The 24344-nt window shown below is 40.9% G+C and overlaps 2 protein-coding genes across 2 annotated transcripts; one reads left to right on the top strand and one right to left on the bottom strand.

Moving 5' to 3' along the window:
• Positions 1-17526: 17526 nt before the first annotated feature.
• On the top strand, positions 17527-18604 carry LOC117453954 (uncharacterized). The gene is made up of 2 exons (XM_034092990.1): positions 17527-17556; positions 17717-18604. The coding sequence occupies exons 1-2, from the start codon at positions 17527-17529 to the stop codon at positions 18602-18604; spliced, it is 918 nt and encodes a 305-aa protein (XP_033948881.1).
• Positions 18605-19869: 1265 nt separating this feature from the next.
• Positions 19870-21146, bottom strand: LOC117453989 (uncharacterized). The gene is made up of 4 exons (XM_034093040.2): positions 21111-21146; positions 20670-20761; positions 20396-20483; positions 19870-20298 (listed from the first exon to the last, which is right to left on the bottom strand). The coding sequence occupies exons 1-4, from the start codon at positions 21144-21146 to the stop codon at positions 19870-19872; spliced, it is 645 nt and encodes a 214-aa protein (XP_033948931.1).
• Positions 21147-24344: the final 3198 nt, after the last annotated feature.

The raw sequence follows: 24344 nt of genomic DNA, 5'->3' as shown, positions 1-24344 counted from the left end.
CAGGATGTTCAGGTCTGGTGAGGAATTTGATATGTTGGGGGTTCTTATTCGAGTGGCTTGGCAAGAAAGCTCTGTAAGACCCCTAAACAGTTACTCAAAGGCAGCCCCCTGCTCAGGTTTCACCTACAAGTCTGACTTTTGGAAGGCATATGTACCATGCTGAGACGCTCCAAAAAGTCACAAGGCGTCATATTGTAAACCCAACAGGAAGTCGGCCATTTTAGATTTTTCGTGCAATTTGTGGCCCCTTCTGCACGTTACGTGTGTCGTATTTGAACAAATGGCTCCTACAGTTTTCATCCAATCGACTTCAAATGTGGTCAGTACCATCTTAAGACCTTGTGGATCATCATTTACAAAAAGCTTTATTCTACATCGAAAGTCCTCGCTGAAGTTGCTCGAGCAAACACACTCCAATATGGTCGAAATGTCTCAAGGATGTCCCAGCCTGAAAAAATGTACATGCCAATATTAACCACGTTTTAGACTAACATCCCATGATTTGGTCAGAAATGCCTCAAAACATGGGGAGAGCTTCATAGTTCAATTAAAACCCCTAATTAGTTTCTGGTTTCATTCGTGTGTGCACTTTTTTTTCAAATGCTGGATATATACGTCATGTAACCACGTATATTTGGTACTGAAGTTCTCAGCACAGCCTCTTGTAAAGCCTTTTTCAATTGCTAAATGTTTTTACCTGCCTCCTTTAATCTCAGTTGCATCATTTCTAAAATCTAAATCCTACTTTGTGTCAGGAATATTCGTCTGCTTGGATTTCCAGGACACTACAACACTTCTCATTGAAGACAGAGTTCAACTGATATAAATGTAAAAGCAGATTTAAACAATGAGTCATTCCTCCTCTGTATCCATCTCTCTTTTTAATGTATTCATTTATGTTTTGCAGCTTACAGCATGAATGTGTATAGGAAACAACTCCCGCAAAACTGTCCAAAGGAGACGAGAAGAACAACTTTTATAAAAACTCTTCAGTATTTATTTTGACAGAACAGAAATGGGTATTTTCATGTATTAAAAGAACAAGAAAGAAAAGGCTTTTCTCTTTCAGGGAGCTGAAGTGTGAATGACTTTGTTCTGTTGCTATGTGACAGTTCTGATAAAGGCTAATTAAAGAGATGTTGATAATCCGCCTGGTGACTTTCTTTGTGGCTGAGATCAAAGCGGCGTGTCGGTTAGCCGTCTGATTTAAACAACATTAAAACTTCACTCAGGATTCCTGTTTCCTCTAAGCTAATCCACACTCTCTCTTTCCTGTGAGTGAAACATTGATGAAGCCACTCAGCAAGATTAGAAATAAAAACTCTTAAAGATAAGGCACTTATAAAGATCTCTTTAGCAGAGATGATGAATGGAAGCTGCGTTATGGGAAAATTATTCTTTGCACATGTCGATGTATATCATATATGATCATTACTTGTACTGTTCCATACTGAGAAGAACCTGCTAATTAGTTAGTTCATCTGGATAAAAAGTCAGTTTCTAATTTTAAAAAAGTCAGAATTCCCCCAGAAATTCTGAGAAAAAGTCAGAATAAAAGAATAATCTGAGTTCTGAGAAAAAAGTGAGAACTTGTTTTAAAAGTGAGTATTTATAAATAGTAAGAATTACCTGAAAAATCTTAGAATCTGAGAAAAAGTGAGATTTAAAAAAAAGACACTTTTCAAAAGAAAAATCGAAATTGAAGTTAAAAAAATAAGTGAGGATAAGAACAAATAAAATGTCTTTAAAACTGTCAGAATTCTAAAGAAAAATCTGAAGTTTGATAAAAAAAATTGGCAAAGGCAAAATCCTGATCAAACCTTCAAAAAGCATCCTCATTAGCAACGGTCTGTTCTCCTTAGCAACGGTCTGTTCTCATTAGCAACGTTCTGTTCTCCTTAGCAACCAGTGAAAAATATCAGAACTCTGGAATGTCCAAATTGACCGATCAGAATTGAGTATTCAAACAGGCCTTGTAATAAAATGTAAGTTAGGAGCTCATTCATTTTAAAAGGCTTCTTCTTTTTGTCTGATAATGTGCTCCCAAAGACACACAGGTCGGATAATCCAAAAATCAGCTCCTGACGTCTATCCCTATCGTCTATTCCTTGACCTCTGAGTGAAACGTCACGGGGTTAAGGGATAGTGGATAGGAGAATTCAAAAGGACTTAGGAGAAGAGACTGCGGTACTTTAGAGAATCCGACTGCACTTTCACTATCCGACGTGTTTCTGATGCGCCAGCGGACGTCATTGTGTGCGTCTGCTGCTGTGGGGAAACCATGGAAACCACAGTTTTCTATACAGCGGACTACAACATGGATGTTTAATAAGAACGAGGGACTCCTGTGAACTCATCTAGAGACTCTGCACCGTGCTCTGATGCTGTTGCTTTGCTTTATGAACGTGGACAACAGAGAAACATATTCTTCATGACCAAAGCTGGAATTGAAATAAAAAAGGAAAGTGAAACTTCTGCTCGTCACCCTCTCCCTCCGGTCCACATTAATACCAATGATCCCAATACGTATGATTGTATGAACTAAAGATCTTAAAATCAATACAGATGTATTTATTATAAACGTTAGTCCTTAACATCTATCACTGTGTATATCACCATTCAAACATCTTTTAGAAGTTGAACAAACCCCACACAGCTCAGTAAAGACTGAAATGTTGACTTTATTTGATCATTTCAGTAAAAAACTAACGTTCATATTTCTCTTTTTGATTATAATACTGATGAACGTTCAAAACAAAGCACTTTGTAACTTACCACCTATGTTTTAAAATGCTTAATAAGCACCGTAACGTTCATGATATAATTTCTCGGTCATAATCGGTTGTTTCCGTGAACGGCCGACTGTTGAGTGACGCAAATGCTGCGGCTGCAATGCATTGTGGGGCAGCATTTTCTCCTCTCCTCTCGGTTAGGGAAGTCCAGTGGTCCCTAACCTAAAGGAGGCTATAAAGGAAGTTTGAAACCTCCTTTCCTTTCATCTAGAGAATTGGAACGTCACTCATCATGGCTGCCACTCAGGGACTTCCGGGTCATTTCACTCCGTCAGGAAGGCTCCTACGCTAAATGGACTATTCCACTGCAGCCCGAGTGTATCGACTTCAAGCCAAACTCTGAGACAGATCCAAGGGAGTTTAAGTATCATAATGTATATATTTCCCAAATATATCATGATAAGGCTCATTTATAAAGGCTCAGTCCTTCCTGCATGTCGTCTGTTCTATCACTTCATGGCAAGAAGCCCAGAGTAAGAAAGCGTTGCTGCTATTTTAACCGTTCATTCTGGCACGGTTTGAAAAAAAAAAAATTATCTCTTGGGTTTTAAAGTATGCACACTTTCATTGTCCCCATTCTGCAGCCATGTGAAGAAAGATCAGAGAGGCTCAGGCTGTGCCTTCACGGTTTGTAAATGAACTCGTACTATATAGGAAGTTAAGTCCTCATTTGCATTTACACTACATTACATGTCCCATTGGAGACTCAGGAGATATCCTGGCTTTAGATGTAGGTCAAATAAATAAATGGATCTTTTTTTGTATAAATGTATGTTTTGACTGAGTACGGGAAGGTTTGAATACTCTACATTTAACATTTGTGAGAAAGGTGCATTTCTTCCACAAAACCAAATAAATACATTTAAATATAATCAATAATTAATTAAACATCAAACAAAAAACTGCTGATTCAACACGATTCTCATCACATAATATTGCATCCCCACTCTTACTTGTATCAAAATGTTTAAATACAATTCTGTTATCCAATTTTTTAACTGCAGATACTTTAAAATGCTGTGTCTTCAGGTCTACGTTTATTATTAAGTTCCAGAAACAAAAACACTGAATAATCGTCATATCTGTTCATTTCTGAATTTCTCAGTTTATCCGCATGTGCAGTAGTTGGGAGTTTTGAATTGATAGGTTATTCCAAAGTTTGGGGATGTCTTCATTATTTATCAATCAGTCAATGTTGATTTATAGCCCAATATCACAAATGTTACCTTTGTCTCAGTGGACTTCACAGTTTGTACAGAATATCAGTATGACAATACGACACCCTCTGTCCTTAGACCCTCGGTCCTCAGACCCTCTGTCCTCAGACCCTCTGTCCTTAGACCTTCTGTCCTCAGACCCTATGTCCTTATACCCTCTGTCCTCAGACCCTCTGTCCTTAGACCCTCTGTCCTTAGACCCTCTGTCATCAGACCCTCTGTCCTTAGACCCTCTGTCCTTAGACCCTCTATCCTTAGACCCTCTGTCCTTAGACCCTCTGTCCTTAGACCCTCTGTCCTCAGACCCTCTGTCCTTAGACTCTCTGTCCTTAGACCATCTGTCCTCAGACCCTCTGTCCTTAGACCCTCTGTCCTTAGACCCTCTGTCCTCAGACCCTCTGTCCTCAGACCCTCTGTCCTTAGACCCTCTGTTCTTAGACCCTCTGTCCTCAGACCCTCTGTCCTTAGGCCCTCTGTCCTCAGACCCTCTGTCCTTAGACCCTCTGTCCTTAGACCCTCTGTCCTTAGACCCTCTGTCCTCAGACCCTCTGTCCTTAGACCCTCACATCGTACAAGGAAACACTTCCAGAGAAAACCCAGTTTAAAGGGAACATGGGAGAAACCTCAGGGAGAGCAACAGAGATCCCTCTCCCAGGACGGACAGACGTGCAGTAGATGCCGTGTGTAAATCAAAGGGATAATACATTTACAACATAGAGACCGAATGCATGTGTCTATAATAGGAAGATGAATCCACGAGGATGTCAACAAGAAGAAGTATGATGAGAGTCAGGCAGTAGAGACCGGTTCAGCCACGACTCGAAGAAGTCTCAACGGATGCTAATAAGTATCCATAAAAAGTCCCTGTCAGTGGTTTGAATTAAAGCCATAAAAGGCCTTTAAGGTGAAGAAATAACATTACTCTTCTCTCATGAATACATAGCTTCCAGATTCATCATTATGCCTCGACTGTCTTCTTCCAGAGAGCGGCCATTCATCTTCAGAAACACTAACGCTGATGAGATTCACAGGTTTAAAGAAAGACACCAAGAATTCCTAGAAATGATGCCAGTGTTAAGTACAAACACTGCTGTGGTGGGGAAAGTGTCAGGGTTCCCAGTAAAAAAAAGTCAGAATTATCAGAGAAAGACAGAATTGTGAAAAAAGTGAGGACAAAAAAACAAACAAAAAATAATTTTTTTAAGATTTCAGTCAGATTTCTCAGAGAAATGGGGGGGGGGGGGAATTGAATAAAAAACATTTTAAAGATTTTTTTTAAAAGATCGGAATTCGGAGAGAAAAGACAGAACAAAAAAAAAATACTTCATAATTCTGAGAACAAATTTTGATTTCCAGAAAAGATATCTGAGTTCTGAGAAGAAAAATCTGAATTATCAGAAAAAGACAGAATTGTGAAAAAAGTGAGAACTCAAAAAAAAAAAAAAAAAAAAGTCAGAATTCTGGAAATATTTTTAAGATCTCACAAAAAAATCTGAATTCTGCAAAGAGTCAGATTTCTCAGAAAAAGTCTGGATTCTGGGGGGAAATAAATAGAATAAAAAACTCATCATTCTATGAAAAAATGTAGATTAAAAAAAAGACAGAATCAAACAAATCTGAATTCTTAGAGTTTTGAGAAAAAAGTCAGAATTATCAGAAAAAGACAGAACAGTGAAAAAAGTGAGAACTCAAAAATAAATGAAAAAAAACTTGATTTTTTAAAAAACATCTGAATTCTGCAAATAGTCAGATTTCTCAGAAAAAGTGTGGATTCTGGCGGGAAATAAATAGAATAAAATACTCATTCTTTGAGAAAAAAAATCGGAATTCTGAGAAAAGTGAGAATAAAAAAATCATAATTTTGAGGGAAAAAAGGGAGAATAAAAAAATATTGAATTCTGAGAACAAATTTCAATTTCCAAAAAAGATATCTGAATTCTGAGAAAGAAGTAAGATTTCCCCAAAAATATCTAAATTGTATCTGAAAAATCAGACAAAAGAAAACAAATCAAACTAAAGTACAGACATGTTTTGCAGGTGTAACCAAGAGTTCCTTGAAGACGAACAGAAAAGTACAAACACTGCTGTGGTGGGAAAGTATCATAATGTTCCTCGTTAAAACAAAGTCAGAATCCTAAAAACAAAAACTCAGAATTCTCTGAAAAGACGTGATACTGCTTTCCACTTGTGTCCGACTTGCAGTCCTTTAGCAGGAAGTATCTATGGATCAATAAATCGCCTTTCAATGAAGAAGGGAAGAGACAGAGACACGACAGACATAACATCAGAATGCAACAGAGACTCAAAGCCACGACGAGATAGTGGAGTTAGAAAAGCAGCATCCCACACATCCAGGGAATTCAATTAGGGGGATGAGTCCTTCCTGACGAGAGTTTAACGAGGTTACATCTCTGCCTGAGTGTCACAGCACTCAGTCAGAGCTAATAAAGCATCTGAAACTCAGCAGGCATCCTTCACCCTCACTGGAGACCCTGCAGGGGGGGTTTGAAAGCCTCAGGTTTATTTTTAGAGCTTATATTTGGAGTCATTTCTGTACAGAAAGACGGCAGGATAACTAAAAGGAATATGCAAAAACACAGGCTGTAAATATACGCCTGCTATCGGGAGCCGTTGTAAATCAATGATGGACTCTGACCCCGCTGAGAGGTCCCGTCAGGACTTACACTCGGTCCGAATACTTGACCCTAGTTTAATTGGTTCAAGTGTTTTAGGAGTATTCAATACTAAAGGCACTCAATATGTTCCAACGGCAGAAAACATGTGGAGGCGGAGGATTCCTTTTCACTTCACTTCAACGAGGGTTCATCGAAAACAGACTCGCACTTAATGTGTGTTTTATGATGTAAGGATCACGGTGGAAAGACTGTAGCGCTTCCCTATCTGATCACTCCCACTGTGTCCAGTCGTCCTGCCATATACAGACGTAGAGACATGCATGCCATATCCTCCCGGATGTAACGGCCCGTCCACACAGCGGCGTGCGCTGAAAGCTTCACAGTTCACTTTGAATGGAGTGACGTCACTTTTCGCCGAACTGCATTGTGGGAAGCGACGCGGAGCTTTGCTGGCGTGGCTCGCGGCAAAAGTTGAGCAATGTTCAACTTTTCACGCCTCGGCGGAAGCGTCGGCCAATCGAATCATATGCCGGTACAAGCTCTAGCCAATCAAACCGCTGCTTGTGTGTCAGGGGCGGGAGATTCATGTGATTGGTTGTTGGTCGAGTTTCCGACACGCCCGCCGGCGAGCTTCAGCGCACGCCGCTGCGTGGACAGGCCGTAGGAAGAGAGACCTGAATTAAGGTAATCAGCTAAATTAACTAGTGTCTAGTTTAGTTTATTTGCGTCGTGGACAGTCCCGATCAACTGTAACACAAAACAGTAAATGTTGCAGCTTTAGCCAACATCGCTAATCTCCAGCTGTTGTCCCCGGCCAGACGATAGACACCTTTTTAAGATCACAATACATCAACAGCATTAGTTATAAAGAAAGGATGAAAGAAAAGTGGATAGAGGCGAACGGATAAAAGAGATCAATAAAATGCAAACAACACACGGTACTACATAGCATAGCACATAGCACATAGCACGTAGCATAAGAAGTAGAAAGTACAGGTATTTGAGTTCAACATGTGAGAAGTAGAAAGTACAGGTATTTGTGTTCAACATGAGAGAAGTAGAAAGTACAGGTATTTGAGTTCAACATGTAAGAAGTAGAAAGTACAGGTATTTGAGTTCAACATGTAAGAAGTAGAAAGTACAGGTATTTGAGTTCAACATGTAAGAAGTAGAAAGTACAGGTATTTGAGTTCAACATGTGAGAAGTAGAAAGTACAGGTATTTGAGTTCAACATGTGAGAAGTAGAAAGTACAGGTATTTGAGTTCAACATGTAAGAAGTAGAAAGTACAGGTATTTGTGTTCAACATGTGAGAAGTAGAAAGTACAGGTATTTGAGTTCAACATGTGAGAAGTAGAAAGTACAGGTATTTGAGTTCAACATGTAAGAAGTAGAAAGTACAGGTATTTGAGTTCAACATGTGAGAAGTAGAAAGTACAGGTATTTGAGTTCAACATGTAAGAAGTAGAAAGTACAGGTATTTGTGTTCAACATGTGAGAAGTAGAAAGTACAGGTATTTGTGTTCAACATGTAAGAAGTAGAAAGTACAGGTATTTGGGTTCAACATGTGAGAAGTAGAAAGTACAGGTATTTGAGTTCAACATGTAAGAAGTAGAAAGTACAGGTATTTGTGTTCAACATGTGAGAAGTAGAAAGTACAGGTATTTGAGTTCAACATGTGAGAAGTAGAAAGTACAGGTATTTGAGTTCAACATGTGAGAAGTAGAAAGTACAGGTATTTGAGTTCAACATGTGAGAAGTAGAAAGTACAGGTATTTGAGTTCAAAGTGTAAAAAGTCGTCAGAAAAATAAGTAGTGGAGTAAAGTACTGATACCAGCAACATGTACTTAAGTACAGTAACAAAGTATTTTTACTCCACGTCTGCTTGGTGATCACTTCCTGATGTATACAGAGAAGAGGCGTGGCTTCGTTCATTGCTAAAAGTGGCTCGGTAGCGCATGAAGCTCAAATGGCTCCAGTATAATAATTACCTGGATGTTCTGCATCTGTGGACACATTGAGAAAAGGCAGTCAGGACTCCTTTAACCCGCCTCCCAGCTGTCCGATCAGCTGTTCACATCATAGGGGAATAACTCTTGGTACAGCTATAAGTGCATGGTGCAACTTTAATGACTTAGCGATTAAAAAAGTGATTGAATTGGAAAGTTCAAGTTCAAACATCTTTCCCAAAGTTAGTCAGATGGAAAAGGTCTTGGCCCAATTTTTATTTATTTTTTTATTTTGATATACTTCATTAATCCTCGTGGGGAAACGGTTTCTCTGCATTTGACCCATCATAGTGTTAGGAGCAGTGGGCTGCCATTTTGAACGGCGCCCGGGGAGCAGTGTGGGGAACGGTGCCTTGCTCAGGGACACCTCGGTAGCACTTGGTCTTTCCGGGACTTGAACTGGTGACCTTCCAGTTGCCAAGCCAAGTCCCTATCGACTTCGCCACCATCCGCAAAAGGTCTTGGCCCAATTGAGTCTCTTTGCAGTCTTGAGACCTTAAACGATGACATGTTCTGTGTTTAACGCCAGAAATGCAAAGTATGGTCCCCAGCACACAGAAGCTGCAGGATGCTAACCTGCATATATTGGGCAATTTGCGTAATTAGCATAAATTGCGTTAATTTGCAATAGCATTAAAGCCTACACAGACAATATTTCAACAACTGCTTGGACGAGGACTTGGAGAGGTTTTTCGGTGTTATTGAGGATTTTGGATTCACTTTAACCTTTTGCATAATACAAAGTGTCTTTTTTAACTAACAGGACGTGTTTCAACAGTCTGTGGGCTGCTTTTGATGAGGCCACATCACAAAACTACAATTTGTATTCAATAGTTTAAGTGTTAATTAACTCTTAATAACTTATTAACTCTTAAAAGTCAAAGTGAATTATGCTATTATTTACCAGCAAACACAACCTGGTCTCACCAGAATGCAGTCACGACTCCTTATCACCGCAGTGCGTGGTGGACTCACGAACTCTGCTACATGTACGTGTCGGCACCACGCAAACCAGCCCAATGTAAAGTGAATGAGGCTCTTTTGTCGTGGTGCACACACGCATTTCTACAACGTCCCGCAGTGAGCTTTTATTCTATAAAACGTTTTTAAAATATACTTTATAGCTTGTAGTAACTCACGGGAGGCTTCTTTTATTTTATTTGTATTCATAATAATTTTTATTTTTCGTCAGAATGTATTATGGTGCATTAGTTACGAATTTTTGTTCTAAAAAAACAGTGCATTGTGGGTAATACAACTGTGATTTTTATTACATTAGTTTTTAAGGAAGGCCAGAGCTTCAGCTGTGTCCAATAGATTCAGTTAACGTTTTTTAAAAGAACATTATATTCCGATTTGATCCTGTCCCCTTTATTGTATTACGGAGAGCAATGTGAGCGTCCATTCCCATTGGATAACGGAGGATTTTACCCTGGAAGTAAGTACTCCCCTTACTGTCGATTGATTTTACAGTGATATCTGCACGACTCATCAACTCAAAAACACCAGATTATCCTTGTTGATTACACAACATTGATTGGTTTAAGTTGTGTGCAATGCTTTTGTAATTTCCCCTTCGATTCGGAGAAACAAATATTTGTTCAGGGTTTAGGATGGCCGAAGACACTACACTACCCAGAATCCTCAGCTATCGTTTGGGACTACACCATGTGCTTTGCTTGACTATTATATTATACTATTATACTTGCTATAATACATCCAAGGACAAACCCCGTGGTTTGTTCTCAAGCTCTGTGATTGGATGTTGGATGTTGAAGTTTACGCCGAACGCTGAAATGGAATGAAACCCATCGACGGCATACTATTCAAAACAGGAATCGAACGTCTCCCTCCCCCCCCCCCCCCCCCCCCCCCCCCCCCCCTAGGTCACAGGCTCCTCCAACAGTGCAACACAATAAAACAGATACACAGAAAAAATAGTGCAAGTCAATACAAAAAGAAAATAGTAAAATAGTAAAAAGTGAAACAGTGCAATAAGAGTCTATACAAGGGATTGGAATATGATATATTAGACAAATCATTTCTAAGTAGCAGCCAGATGGATGAAACTGTCCCTGAGTCTGGTGGTTTTAGTCCGGATGTAAGATAAGATAAGATAAGATAAGATGGTACTTTATTGATCCCAATTTGGGACATTGTTTTTGTTGCAGCAGCATAAAGGACAAGGCATTTTACAATAAAACAAAACTACAAATAAACAAGAATAGAAAAAAAAGAAAAGAAAATAGACAATATACGTGTTGAAATAGAAAATGTAAATGTAGATATTATATGCAAATATATATATTCAAAAATATATGGAATATTAAATATTGAACAGATTATATATGTGTACAATGTACAGCGAGGTTGTATTAGAGAAACTATGGAGCAGAGAGTTCTCTTCCAGCCAGAGGGGATTTATTGGACAGAGTTATGGCAGTGGGCAGGAATGTGTTCCTGCATCGGTCTCTGTGAGGGGGAGGCGTGTGGCGCAGTGGATAGAGCTTTGATGTTGGGAACAGGGGGGCACAGGTTCAAACCCCTACTGCAGTCAGCATGTCGTTGTGTCCATATCTTCTATTCTATATTTATATCTACTTCCCCACTATATTGTATGTACTCTTAATATTCAAATGTTTTCATCAAATATAACACATTCAAAAGTGCTTTACAAAAATGAAAGACATTAAGAAAAAGGCATTTTAAAACAGTCATTAAAAAGCAACACAATCTACCTGCATTGCAATTACTCTAAACGTGCAATAACGTGCTTTAACCAGTAGGAGGTGCGGCTTAAAAAGCTGTCAACTTTACAGTGTTAACAAAATAAAATATACTGCTGTTTCCGGTTTAGTTTACGACGGATATATTCTGTTCTTGTTTTGATATTGTCAGAGGTGGGGACTCGAGCCACATGACTTGACTCTAGTCAGACTCGAGTCATATTGTTTGACTTGAGACTTGCTTGACTAACATTGATAAAAGACTTGACTTGACTTTGACTTGGTATTTATGACTTGAGACTTGACTTAAGCTTGAGACAGATGACTTGAAAGGACTTGAGTGTTTAAAATTAAATATTTGCGTTTGTTTTTGTAGTGAGATATTACGTTTAGTTTTTTCGAAAAACGTGATTATAGCGCCGTGCGCACAAACCTGGCAACCCACTAGACGGCAGGAGTCTCAAACATGGCAGCGGCTAGCGTTACTCCACAAATAGTGAAGTTTGGATTCAAGGATTATGTTGTCGATGACGGTAATAAGAAGAGAACAGCTGTATGCAGGGTCTGCAGCATAAAGATCAGTGACACGACCACCACAACATCCAACTTCATTCGTCACTACAAACAAACCCACAGAGAAAGGTGCGTGCATGTGTTAGCTAGAAAGTTAACGCTAAGTTTAAGCTACGTTAGACTTGGTTTCAAATCGATTAAGCAAAGAGAAGACAACACGGTAAATGAATACTAGAACCGCCAAGGGATTCATTTTGACTAACCCTGATACTGACGGGCTGTCGAGAGAGAGAGAGAGAGAGAGAGAGAGAGAGAGAGAGAGAGAGAGAGAGAGAGAGAGGAAAAGAGATGCCTCATTTATTTCCCCTGTGTTATTATCAGAAGTGACTGTAAACTGTTGAATAATGTAGTCAGGGCCGTTTCTTCCTAGAGGTGGACTATGCGGGGGCGTAGGGCAGGATTGGGTTTTGTCCCACATGGCTCTAAACAGCTCAATAGGCACACTGTAGACACTAATTAGAAGAACACAGACTAAAACAGCAATGAGACGAATCAGATGATCAACCATGATCTTAAAATATATTTTATATATTTTGTTATTTATTTTTTGCATTTTTTTGTAATCATTATTTGTAATACTTTCTGCTGACACTAGGTGGGGCTGGGCCAAATCCAATGTAGGATTTAAATAAATCATTTTCAATTGCTTGGTTTTCGTGACATTAGCCGGTTTTCCTATTAAAGTGTAACAGATTGATGCATCTCCACAGATCATCTTAAAGGCTTCAAAATCCCCCCCATTGTAGTTATAAAACTGTCAAAACTGGGGGCCCCAAAGAGCATCTTGCATAGGGCCCCCAAAAAGCTAGAAACGGGCCTGAATGTAGTTCATCTACTCTTAGTAGTGTGTTTACATGTTTTAATTATGTTGTTTTTGTTTGTAGAAGTGCATCATTCCTTGATTTATTGTATAAGAATCTGAACTTTGTGATCTGTTATGATGATAAACTGAAGCAATTTCTAAATGAACCCAATTAAGTGAGTTTTAAATCTACTTAGTTCATAAGGAAATGATGAAGAGGAACAGATTAAATGATTTGAAAATGATATCTCTGTAGGCGCTGACGCTGTTGGCGGCTCTAGTGTTAACAGACTTTTAATTTAAATATGTGAAATGGCAAATATCTGATTTTCTTACCTGGAATTCTGCCTTTTTGAACAGACTTTTTGAGTCCTAGCTTTGTCGTTCTAGGGTTAATATTGATCTAATATGATTGTCATCGGTCTAAATTAGATTTCAAAGGATGAACTGTGTCTGTAATGAACATCATAGTGTGGGTTGAATCCATTTTCATAACCACTGTCTTTTAACTGATGCGGAAACTGGGCGTTTTCATCGGAATATCGTATGCCTTGACTTGACTTGACTCTCACCACAGTGACTTGGGACTTGCTTGATACTTGTAGGCCAAGACTTGAGACTTGCTCATGACTTGCACATGTAGGACTTACTCCCACCTCTGATATTTGTAACACAGAAGCGATGGAAACCCCCACAGCAACACAGAAAAGATGGTCTTAACATGACCCAGCGGTCTAGTAGTTAATAAAAAACAATAATATCAAAATAAATTATTACTACTAACTTTATTGTGAAATTAAAACAGAACAGTAAAAGAATAGTTTCCGGTCTATTCTGAGCCCGATCTCTGGAGATAAATAAAGAACTAAGACAGATGTGTAATATTTACCATTATTACAACGCATTCATGTGATGACTTTCAAAGAGTAAAGCAAGCACTGCTGAAGAAAGTATGATTGATCTTTTACGAAACGTTTTTTTCATATGGAATGCAGTTGGAGGTCAACCAATCACAGAGCTTGAGGCAGCGGAACAATAGCTGAGGATTCTGGGTAGTGTAGTGTCTTCGGCCATCCTAAACTGAACAAATATTTGTTTCTCCGAATCGAAGGGGAAAATTACAAAAGCATTGTACACAATTTAAACCAATCAATGTTGTGTAATCAACAAGGATACTCTGGTGTTTTTGAGTTGATGAGTAATGCAGATATCACTGTGAAATCAATCGACAGTAAGGGGAGTACTTACTTCCGGGGTAAAATCCTGCGTTATCCAATGGGAATGGACGCTCACATTGCTCTCCGTAATACAATAAAGGGGACATGATCAAATCGGAATATAATGTGCTTTTAAAAAACGTTAACGAAAGGGAACAATCTATTGGACACAGCTGAAGCTCTGGCCTTCCTTAAAAACTAATGTAATAAAAATCACAGTTGTATTACCCACAATGCACTGTTTTTTTAGAACAAGAATTCGTAACTAATGCACCATAATACATTCTGACGAAAAATAAAAATGACAGCCCGTCAGTGCTGTCAGATCGTCGTTAGCTTAAACTTAACGTTAGCTAGAAGCCTCCCGTGAGTTACGACAAGCTATAAAGTAGATTTTAAAAACGTTTTCTAGAATAAAAGCTCACTGCAGGACGTTGTAGAAATGCGTGTGTGACAAAGCAGCCTCATTCACTTTACATTGGGGTGGTTTGCGTGGTGCCGACACGTACATGTAGCAGAGTTCGTGAGTCCACCACGCAATGCGGTTAATAAGACCTATCTTCACTACCACATATTAACCTGAGCTGTGTGTGTGTGTGTGTGTGTGTGTGTGTGTGTGTGTGTGTGTGTGTGTGTGTGTGTGTGTGTGTGTGTGTGTGTGTGTGTGTGTGTGTGTGTGTGTGTGTGTGTGTGTGTGTGTGTGTGTGTGTGTGTGTGTGTGTGTGTGTGTGTGTGTGTTCCCGTTCCCTCAGGTCATGTTGCTCTACAGCTCGATGTCTTCTCCTCTCTCTTGTGTCCACAGGGAGTCCGCTGACCTTCTTAGATAAGGTCCGGTGCGTGCAAAAGTTAACACCATGTCATCCTTTAGGGAACAACAGAGCAGAGGAGAGACAGGAAACAAAACATGGTTATAAAACAAAAAATAAATCTTCCTCACACACTAACTGTAGTAGAAAAAACCTTCGCTAAGCTAAAGGAGGCTAATGTTGGGCTATAAAGGAACTACAGCACGGTCACATGACTTCACGTCACCACCGCTAAGCTAAAGGAGGCTAATGTTGGGCTATAAAGGAACTACAGCACGGTCACATGACTTCACGTCACCACTGCTAAGCTAAAGGTGGCTAATGTTGGGCTATAAAGGAACTACAGCACGGTCACATGACTTCACGTCACCACCGCTAAGCTAAAGGAGGCTAATGTTGGGCTATAAGGGAACTACAGCACGGTCACATGACTTCACGTCACCACCGCTAAGCTAAAGGTGGCTAATGTTGGGCTATAAAGGAACTACAGCACGGTCACATGACATCACGTCACCACCGCTAAGCTAAAGGTGGCTAATGTTGGGCTATAAAGGAACTACAGCACGGTCACATGACTTCACGTCACCACCGCTAAGCTAAAGGAGGCTAATGTTGGGCTATAAAGGAACTACAGCACGGTCACATGACAAACACTACACAACCGCTAAGGTAAAGGTGGCTAATGTTGGGCTATAAAGGAACTACAGCACGGTCACATGACTTCACGTCACCATCCGCTAAGCTAAAGGAGGCTAATGCTTGGGCTATACAGGAACTTACAGCACGGTCACATGACTTCACGTCACCACCGCTAAGCTAAAGGCGGCTAATGTTGGGCTATACAGGAACTACAGCACGGTCACATGACTTCACGTCACCACCGCTAAGCTAAAGGAGGCTAATGTTGGGCTATAAAGGAACTACAGCACGGTCACATGACTTCACGTCACCACCGCTAAGCTAAAGGCGGCTAATGTTGGGCTATACAGGAACTACAGCAGCGGTCACTATGACTTCACGTCACCACCGCTAAGCTAAAGGAGGCTAATGGTGGGCTATAAAGGAACTACAGCACGGTCACATGACTTCACGTCACCACCGCTAAGCTAAAGGTGGCTAATGTTGGGCTATAAAGGAACTACAGCTCGGTCACATGACTTCACATCACCACCGCTAAGCTAAAGGAGGCTAATGTTGGACTTCTGTTTTGGTATCTTTTCATCCAATTTGTTTTACTTCGTTTTTGTATATCTTTTTGTGAGGATGCATTGTCTATCTAAGACTCTTGAGCAGGGGTGTCAAACTAAATTTCATCGCGGGCCACATTCGCATAAAGGTTGCACTCAAAGGGCCGGTTGTAACTATATAGATATAAAATAATGTATTATATTACATTATTGCCTCTGAATTGGATTATTATCGGATAGGATAATAACTTAGTAATTAACTACGTCTGAAAGCAGAAGTCTGGGGCAAATCATTTCAAGTCTCTTCAGTGTGCATGTCACAAAACGAGATGCATTGTGGGACATGTAGTTTATGGACAACCTGCTTCTGTAAAGTGGCATGTAACCGTATAATAAACGTAATATATTCTTTGCAAGCTCTTGCGGGGCCACATAACATGAAGTCGCGGCCCGGATTTGGCCCCCGGGCCTTGAGTTTGAGACCCCTGCTCTTGAGTGTCTTCAGCCTCACAGCACAGAGGTAGAACAACCCGGTCTCACGGCATTTCATGTTATAGTCACGAAATTAATTTAATCTATTGATTCGTGTTCACCAACACGATTTTTGCATTTTTTTTGTGTCACAGAACGATTTTAAAAGTAATGTATTGGTAGTGTGTTTCGAGCACGTCTTTTTGTCCGGTCGGGTCCTGGAAGACCAGAAGCTGTGTGGTTCATTAAAACATTGTCTTACCCTAACCCTTTTATTTTAAATTGTATAATGTCTGAGTTGTTATGCCGTCCGTGAGGAAAAGGAATGGCTCAGAGCCTCAGAATACTGACATCTGTATTTAAAAATGTGTTATTGTTTGGTGCAGGCACGAAGCATACTACCGATAGAAATACATTGCTTCTAAAGTCGTTCTGTGTCAGAAAACTGAAATCTGTATTTTTTTCCTTCTCTTTTTCGTTCAAATTTGTTATTATTTACATTCCTTTTAAAATCGTTCTGTGCGACACAAAAAAAATTGTAAAAATCGTGTTGGTGAATCAATAGATTACATTTGTGACTAAAACACGAAATGCCGTGAGACCGGGTTGGGTAGAAACACGAGCAGTGACGGAGGCAGACAGAAACTCTCGCAGACGAGTCTTCCAGTCTCACCCCTGAGCCAATTAGCTTCTGAAATCGATTATGATCTGTGTGTGGGATTATTCGCAACAGGTGTGTTGACGTTGCAATGGATTACACATGTGAAGACCTGGGCCCTTTCTCATTTCTCGAACTCCCCTCCTCGACTCCCCTCCTCGACTCCTATCCTCGATACTTAGTCCCGCCCACAGGAGATGCGAGCCGAGGAGCCGAATTTGTAATCCAAGTAATTAACGAATCATGAGGGACCTGACAGGCTATATGAGGTCCAGGCACACCTGTGATTTAAATCTCAACAACGAAAAACCACCACATTAAAAATGGAGTCATGAAACCCGCTGTAGCACGTGCCTTACGGCAGTGGCAACAACTTCTGACCAACAGCAGGAATCAGGAGAGACGCCGATCCCAGCGCTGGCAAGCGAGAATGCGCAAAGCCATCCTGCTTCATCTTGAGGTATTTGAGTGTTCGATTACAATTGTTTTAAATAGTTGAAAAATAGCTGGCTTTTTTCATTGGAATACAACATTGGATTAATTTGTTATGACAGAATATGTATGTGCAGTTTAGTTTGCTGGATAAAGCTATTGACCTGTACATTTTATTCTTCCTGCAGGTTCAACACCCACACTCATACAAACATTTGAACAGCAGTGTCCCGGTGCTGGAGCTGTACTTCGGAGATGGGTGCCTGCTGAAGGACTTCAGGATGAGCCGAGACTCCCTGGAGGCCTTGATGCGGTGTCTGGGGCCTGAGAGGAGACAGGCCTGGGGACACCACATGACTGTCTTGACAACTGTGTACTGGCTGGCACACGGGTTGTCATACAGTGTGGTGTCCCGGGCCTTTCTGGTACCCCTCTCCACGGTCCACAGACTGGTCCACCAGGGAGTGGAGGACATTGCTGCTCTCAGGCAGTCTGTGATCAGGCTGCCTGCTGGTCCAGAGCTGGAGGAGGTCGGGCAGGGCTTCCAGCAGTTGGCCGATAGCCCGGCATTTAGTTCATGTATGGGTGCCATTGATGGGTGCCACATTAGAATAAAGACCCCACCCGGACCCAGTGGCCAGGACTACATCAATCGGAAGCTCTTTCCTTCCATACAGCTGCAGGCTGTATGCGATGGGAAGGGTAAATTCCTACAAACATTCGTAGGATTTCCGGGCTCAGTGCACGACACGCGTGTACTAAAAAACAGTACCTTATACAAAGAGGCTCTGTACCCTCCACCAGGGTACTTTATTGTGGGAGATGGTGGCTATCCGTGCATTGTACACCCCATAACAGTCGTAACACCGTATCGGGAGCCACTACAGGGGAGGGTACAGAGCCGCTTCAACGGCTGCCATGCAAAAGCGCGCAGCATCATTGAGCGCGCTTTTGGGATACTGAAGGGGCGATGGAGGTGCCTCCTGTCGAAGGCCTTGGAGGTGAAACACACCTTTGTCCCTGCTGTGGTCACTGCCTGCTGTGTACTGCACAATCTCAGCAGCAGGAGGGGGTAGAGAGGTCTCCACCTCGTCCTGTGAGGGGGGGGCGAGGTGGACAGGGCCGGAGAGACAGACTGGCAGACCAAATCTCGGCTCCTGACCACAACCCGGTCCAGCTGAACGACCACGATTATTGTTGAGAGGATTTTTATTTATGGCCAGTTTTTTTGTTACCCGTTTGTTTTCTTCACCGATGGAAAATGCGTTTACTGGCCAGATGCATTACTCGGTTCTTTTGTTTGTCCATTGATATGCCTTATTTGCAATCTCGCCTTGCTCAAGTTTATTTAGAGCAAAGGACTTTACAGACCCATGTCTTTATTACAAATTGTATGTGAAATAGGCCATCGCACAATCTCTTCAGTTACGTTTAGTGTTGAAATCGAGTCATGTTCAGTGATAGCATGTTATGCTTTGACTGAACTTGAAAAGAAAGAAGAGACATGTGTTAGCAATTTTACTTATGTGGGGTTTGAGCTACATGCAGTAACTTGCCTCAATGTTAATGTATATATTATTTATAATAAAACATCCCTGATATTGCATTTGGATACTTTACACACGGTTGGTTTATGCGCAGAATTATTTGAGGTGGAGATCTAAAAAGCGGAACCAGTGGCCATCACTTTCTGTATGACTATCGACAGTTATGGCTTGGGTTGCAAAAAGACGTTCAAAACGTTGGCTCTTCAGTCAGGTCACAATCATAACCGGTATATTCAGCTTTGTATACAATAAAGATCTCCTTGTATCTTCAGTGAACATGTGTGTTTCTGTGTGTCTAATTGTAAAGAAGGCTTCATGCTTGATGTAACCCTTGTATGGTGTTCGGGTCTGTGGGACCTGTTTATTATTTTTCTAAAGAATAATGATAATTTATTTTCTCTAACTCACTCAATGGCCTTGGCTCTGCAGGTCTCGCTTGAAAAAGAGGTCAATGATCTCAATGGGATTTCACCTGGATAAATAAAGGATTTGAATTGAATTTTCTGTGAAGAACAGATATCAGAACACATTTTCAGTGACCACCCACTTTACCCCCCCCCCCTACACATTTATATTACATACAGGGTGTTCGGGTCCACCAGACCCACGAACACTGGCTGAATAACAGAAATATGAACACACCACACAAGAGTTAAGGTCAAACTTAAATATATTTACTAAATGTTGTAACATATATAAACATACATACATACATACATGTATGTACATACATATATAAATAAAGAATAAATTAACACATCCAAAGTACAGAAAAAAGAAGAAAAAAACAGACACTATTCCTTCCCAACTAGTTCCTCAAAGAGCTTGAGGAATTTGGCGGAGGCTTCCTCCGAGGCTGCCTGAATGCGGTTGAAGCGGTCCTCCTCCTTGACCGCCTCTGCCTCCAGGAACTGTAGTAAGGGGCTTTTTCTTTTTTTTCGGGGAGGGGGAGCGGCAGAGGTGGATGGCTCAACACACTCCTGGCTGTCCGAGCCAGACTCTGTGGCCTCCTCATCCTCCACTGTGGCCTGGCTCTGGACAGCCTCAGTGGACGTTGAGCCACTGCCAGAAGCCACAGCAGCAGTGGCCGAGTCCATCGGGGTGGGAGGGTCGATGGATGGCCTCCCACCGATGGCCTCATGCATGGCCGTAAAATCCGGCCATGTGGCTGCTGTGGCCTCTCCCCTGTCGGTCCCTGACCCGGTTGGGGGGCATCTCAACTCCTACAAAAACGAGAGGTAAAGTTATACAAAAGCAGCGAGCAGACGCAGCCATGGTTTCAGACACACACGAGTAAACGAAAGAATGATAACACATTACCTTGTATTTCCGTTTCAGGTTATCCCACTTTTTCCCGATCTGCGTGGGGGTTACAGAACCGCCCAAGCCCAGGGCCTTTAGAATTTCCCTGAGTGATACAAGAGATGTTTCAAGCTGGTCAGCAATTAATAAGGTCTGCAGCAACAGGTGCATCTAACAAAGCTATCGATATTTAAACTCTCAGGTTCAGCAGACGATATTAAAATACCAATTGTAACCACCAATACGTGAATGCTCAGGATCATATGTTCCCAAGCAGGAACATGTCACTCACTCCCAGGCTCTCTTGGCCGTGTGCCTTCGGCCCGTGAAAAGGTTGTCTTTCTGACCCTCACTTTGATGAGGGTCGAGTGTCTTGCTCTGTCCCTGTGGAGAGACAGAGGAAAAGGTGTAGCTTCAAACTGTTGGAAGATGTACACACTGTAATGTGCGATGGATTATAGTGTACAACATAGCCCAAACCAAATGATGGTGCTGAACGCTAAACAAAGTTTAACACTTTTACAAAAAAAATTACGTTTACACTTGTAAACATCATGGCATGCTGAGGCGGGATTGGGTGCATTTAAAATGTGAATAAAGACATAAAGAATATCAGGTGCAATGTCAATAAGGAATGTGGTGAGAGGGCTCTAACTGCATACAGACGGGCGGAGCTGGATCGCGCATTTCACTTCTTAAATAACTAATACAACGAATCATTATCAACACTTACATTTGTGCATCGCTCCCGCCATGGTTTTGAAATCATTCCAGCTGTGTGTTACGCCTCTTTTCTACCCAACGTTCCCGGAAATGCATCCGCGAAGGAGCCGCAAAGACCGTGGAGGACCCATCAGTGTATCCTCGGTTAGAGCTCCTCCAGAGAGCCTCCTCGATGCTCGGTGCTCGGTGTGCATTTAGAGAAATGAGATGTCCTTCAACATGGCGCGCTGAAATTCATTTCCGGGTTACTACCGGAGGACCGAGGAGTCGAGGAGTCGAGGAGGGGGATTTGATGAAATGAGAAAGGGCCCTGGTATCTGATTGATCTGTTCTATTGGAATCACGCGCTGGCAGACAGATGATGGAGCGGGAGTCCGCCTGCGGGGGTTTATCAACCCGAGCTGCACGGAGACGGAGAGAAAGTTCATTCATCACAATGTCAGAGTCTGGCTCAGGACTGATTTCCATCTTCCTCTTGTTCTTGCTTGATGGGACATGTGGGTGTCTCTCATTGGCTGAACCTGGACAACCAATCACGAGTGATAACAGTAATCAATAGTAAAGCATTTAATAATAATAGCTTGGATTTATATAGCGCCTTTCATGAGACCCAAGGTCGCTTTACAAGGAAATATAAGTACTCAGAGCTTGTACTTGAGTAAAAGTAGAAGTACTCAGATCTTGTACTTGAGTAAAAGTAGAAGTACTCAGATCTTGTGGTAAAAGTAGAAGTACTCAGATCTTGTACTTGACTAAAAGTAGAAGTACTCAGATCTTGTTCTTGAGTAAAAGTAGAAGTACTCAGATCTTGTTCTTGAGTAAAAGTAGAAGTACTCAGATCTTGTTCTTGAGTAAAAGCAGAAATACTCAGATATTGTACTTGAGTAAAAGTAGAAGTACTCAGGTATTGTACTTGAGTAAAAGTAGAAGTAGTCAGATCTTGTACTTGAGTAAAAGTAGAAGTACTCAGATCTTGTACTTGAGTAAAAGTAGAAGTACTCAGATCTTGTGATAAAAGTAGAAGTACTCAGATCTTATACTTGAGTAAAAGTAGAAGTACTCAGATCTGGTACTTTAGTAAAAGTAGAAGTACTCAGATCCTGTACTTGAGTAAAAGTAGAAGTACTCAGATCTTGTACTTGAGTAAAAGTAGAAGTACTCAGATCCTGTACTTGAGTAAAAGTAGAAGTACTCAGATCTTGTACTTGAGTAAAAGTAGAAGTACTCAGATATTGTACTTGAGTAAAAGTAGAAGTACTCAGGTATTGTACTTGAGTAAAAGTATAAGTACTCAGATCTTGTGGTAAAAGTATAAGTACTCAGATCTTGTACTTTAGTAAAAGTAGAAGTACTCAGAGCTTGTTCTTGAGTAAAAGTAGAAGTACTCAGATCTTGTACTTGAGTAAAAGTAGAAGTACTCAGATCTTGAACTTGAGTAAAAGTAGAAGTACTCAGAGCTTGTACTTGAGTAAAAGTAGAAGTACTCAGGTCTTGTACTTGAATAAAAGTAGAAGTACTCAGGTCTTGTACTTGAGTAAAAGTAGAAGTACTCAGAGCTTGTACTTGAGTAAAAGTAGAAGTACTCAGAGCTTGTACTTGAGTAAAAGTAGAAGTACTCAGGTCTTGTACTTGAGTAAAAGTAGAAGTACTCAGGTCTTGTACTTGAGTAAAAGTAGAAGTACTCAGAGCTTGTACTTGAGTAAAAGTAGAAGTACTCAGATCTTGTACTTGAGTAAAAGTAGAAGTACTCAGATCTTGTACTTGAGTAAAAGCAGAAATACTCAGGTCTTGTACTTGAGTAAAAGTAGAAGTACTCAGATCTTGTACTTGAGTAAAAGCAGAAATACTCAGGTCTTGTACTTGAGTAAAAGTAGAAGTACTCAGATCTGGTACTTGAGTAAAAGCAAAAATACTCAGGTCTTGTACTTGAGTAAAAGCAGAAATACTCAGGTCTTGTACTTGAGTAAAAGTAGAAGTACTCAGGTCTTGTACTTGAGTAAAAGCAGAAGTACTCAGATCTGGTACTTGAGTAAAAGCAGAAATACTCAGATCTGGTACTTGAGTAAAAGTAGAAGTACTCAGGTCTTGTACTTGAGTAAAAGCAGAAGTACTCAGATCTGGTACTTGAGTAAAAGCAGAAATACTCAGGTCTTGTACTTGAGTAAAAGCAGAAATACTCAGGTCTTGTACTTGAGTAAAAGCAGAAATACTCAGGTCTTGTACTTGAGTAAAAGCAGAAATACTCAGGTCTTGTACTTGAGTACAAGTAGAAGTACTCCTTACAATAGTAAAACATGGGATGGATTCAAAGTTACATTCATTGTGTTTTTCTTCTGTAACTTTTTGAAATGGCACCTTCAGATCTATTGGTTTTGAAATCGAGAAATGCTGATAACTGCAGTAGAAGTAAATAAATTGATATATCCAATACTCTGAAGTGAGATGATGGAAACAACTTCTAAAAAAAGATATGGCTTAAAAAAACTGCTTTTTGGAACCGCGTTAAACGGTGTGTTCAAACCAGCCCATGACTCCAAACGCTGCTCGATGACATGAATTAATTATCATTATCCAATCCAACTTTATTTATATCGCACTTTAAAACCTTCAGACCAAAGTGCTGTCCAGAGAGATAAGCTCACACAACATAATATAAATACATTTAAAATACAACACACACAAAACAAACCAGAATAAACAGCCATATAATACAAACAATAGACCACAGAATTACTTTCTGTTTGCGCACATGTGTCTGAGCCAATCAGAAGGCCGGTCCAGCAGCACCGTGGGCTTACTGCTGATGCCCATTAAAACGACTAATGGCATTCGAACCAGGGATTTGGAGACGGCCTGCATCTGACCGTTTGACCTCCTGCCGCCTCGGGTTCTGTGTACCGTCGCTCGTTCGGACTGACGAGCGACTCTTGGACTCTTAAGCACCTAATCGTCTTCCCACTGGACCGAGTCAATTATGCTTTATTGACCACCTCCGTGTCTCCATTCTCAAAAGCACCACATGAAGCTGAATCAATACCTGATCTCTGACTCATGACGCAGGAAGCCTCTGTCTGTAGAACAATGCTTTAAGCACAGTTCATGGTGTGCTTGTGAAATGGAAACCTTTCATCTCCTACAATCTGAACAAAACATGAAATTGTAATGTGAGATCTTAATATCCTGCGAGACGGTTTCATCCCTCATGCAAATGATCCTCAGCTTCGTTTGTGAGCTAAAATCAGAA

The sequence above is a fragment of the Pseudochaenichthys georgianus genome, chromosome 10 (genome assembly GCF_902827115.2).
Source record: "Pseudochaenichthys georgianus chromosome 10, fPseGeo1.2, whole genome shotgun sequence".
NCBI classification, from domain to species: Eukaryota; Metazoa; Chordata; class Actinopteri; order Perciformes; family Channichthyidae; genus Pseudochaenichthys; species Pseudochaenichthys georgianus.
This window is presented reverse-complemented; position numbering and strand designations above follow the sequence as displayed.